The following is a 1616-nucleotide window of genomic DNA, read 5'->3' on the forward strand; positions in this document are numbered from 1 at the left end:
ACTTCCTTTTTAAGACAGTAAGTGATATCTAATGTTTTAATAATTGTTGTTACTATATATAGTACTGTAATAAAATTTAAATGAATTACATTACTTTTATTCATTAATGAATTAAATATATTGATTTTACTTAATTAATAATTAAAAAATATTACTCGTAGTACACGGCTGAAAGCGATCGATCATCCACCAAAGATGCCACGCGGTTAAGTTAAAAAACTAAGCGACCTTGTGCCTTCATCCTACTCACCTTCATCCACATAAACACGTCATCACAAAACTCTCTCTATATATATACCACAATTTGTATTTGCATATCAATAACTTAAAACTCAAGCAACTACTACTTCACTCCTCACTAGCATCCAAACATATATATACAATAAACATATACATATATAAAAATGAACTCCTTTAACGACTTGTATAACCAACTATCATCCTCCTCTTCTTCTACTAATTCTGGAGGTGCAGCTGGCGGTAGTTATTCAGAACCCGAAGTGAAACTAGCATCCAAAAACCCGAAAAAACGAGCCGGAAGGAAGAAGTTTAAGGAAACACGACATCCGGTTTATCGGGGAGTGAGAAGCAGGGACAAAGGAAGATGGGTTTGTGAAGTAAGACATCCGGTCACACAATCAAGAGTGTGGTTAGGGACACATCCAACTGCTGAGATGGCAGCTAGGGCACATGACGTGGCAGTTTTAGCCTTGAGGGGTCCTTCCGCATGTTTAAATTTTGCTGACTCTGTTTGGCGATTGCCGGTACCGGAATCTAAAAATGTGAGTGATATACAGAAGACGGCGGCGGAGGCTGCGGGATGTTTCAGGGATACGATTGTGATGAAAAATGATGATTATAGTTTTGAAATAAATGAGTCGCCGGAAAATGTGGCTTACGTGGATGAGGAGGATATGCCTGGTTTTCTTGATAGTATGGCGGAGGCACTCATGGTACCGCCACCTCAGACTGTGGGGTATGGTTACTTTATGGATGATGTGGAATTTTGTGATGACGTCACGTTGTGGAATTTTTAAATTCTTTTATTTTTTATTCATACGTATTCTTTCATTGTATTTGTTACCTATTATTTTTCCATGGCTCATATTTTTGTTAGCCAAGCCATTTAGTTAAGGACTTCGATTATTATTAGTACTATTTTTGTCCAATTGTAATACGTTCAAATTCCTATTTTTAATGAGAATAAACGATAAACAATTCAAATAAAATCATTTATAATTGATCATACAAGCAAACAATAAGATATAATCATTTATACAAGCAAATTATTCCTATTTTAATTTAATGAGAATAAACGATAAACGATTCAAATATAATCATTTATACAAGCAAACAATCAGAGTATTACTTACTTGTTTTACTTCAATTATTTTTCCTTTGTATGATATTAATTAATAAAATATTCATACGAGTCTTAGTTCATTTGGCGTAAACTCATTTGATCTTTGACTCATCTCAACTAATCTTCATTCACTGTTCTATATTATTTACGCATTTCTCATCTACGAACAACAATGACCGATCAACCTAAGCATCGTGCATTTACACAGAGATTTCTTGCAACTACCTATGAGTTATTTTAGGGAGATATATAT

General features: G+C 34.2%; 1 protein-coding gene across 1 annotated transcript; it reads left to right on the forward strand.

Annotated features, from left to right (window-relative positions):
• The first annotated feature begins 341 nt into the window (after nt 1–341).
• On the forward strand, nt 342–1198 carry LOC139867000 (dehydration-responsive element-binding protein 1E-like). The gene has a single exon (XM_071855308.1). It carries the CDS (start codon nt 405–407, stop codon nt 1035–1037), a length of 633 nt encoding a protein of 210 aa, XP_071711409.1. The 5' UTR covers nt 342–404; the 3' UTR covers nt 1038–1198.
• The last annotated feature ends 418 nt before the right edge of the window (nt 1199–1616 follow it).

The sequence above is a fragment of the Rutidosis leptorrhynchoides genome, chromosome 9 (genome assembly GCF_046630445.1).
Source record: "Rutidosis leptorrhynchoides isolate AG116_Rl617_1_P2 chromosome 9, CSIRO_AGI_Rlap_v1, whole genome shotgun sequence".
NCBI classification, from domain to species: Eukaryota; Viridiplantae; Streptophyta; class Magnoliopsida; order Asterales; family Asteraceae; genus Rutidosis; species Rutidosis leptorrhynchoides.

Excerpts from the sequence above, each read along its gene's own strand:
- LOC139867000 (XM_071855308.1), top strand. The coding sequence starts at position 405 with ATGAACTCCTTTAACGACTTGTATAACCAACTATCATCCTCCTCTTCT.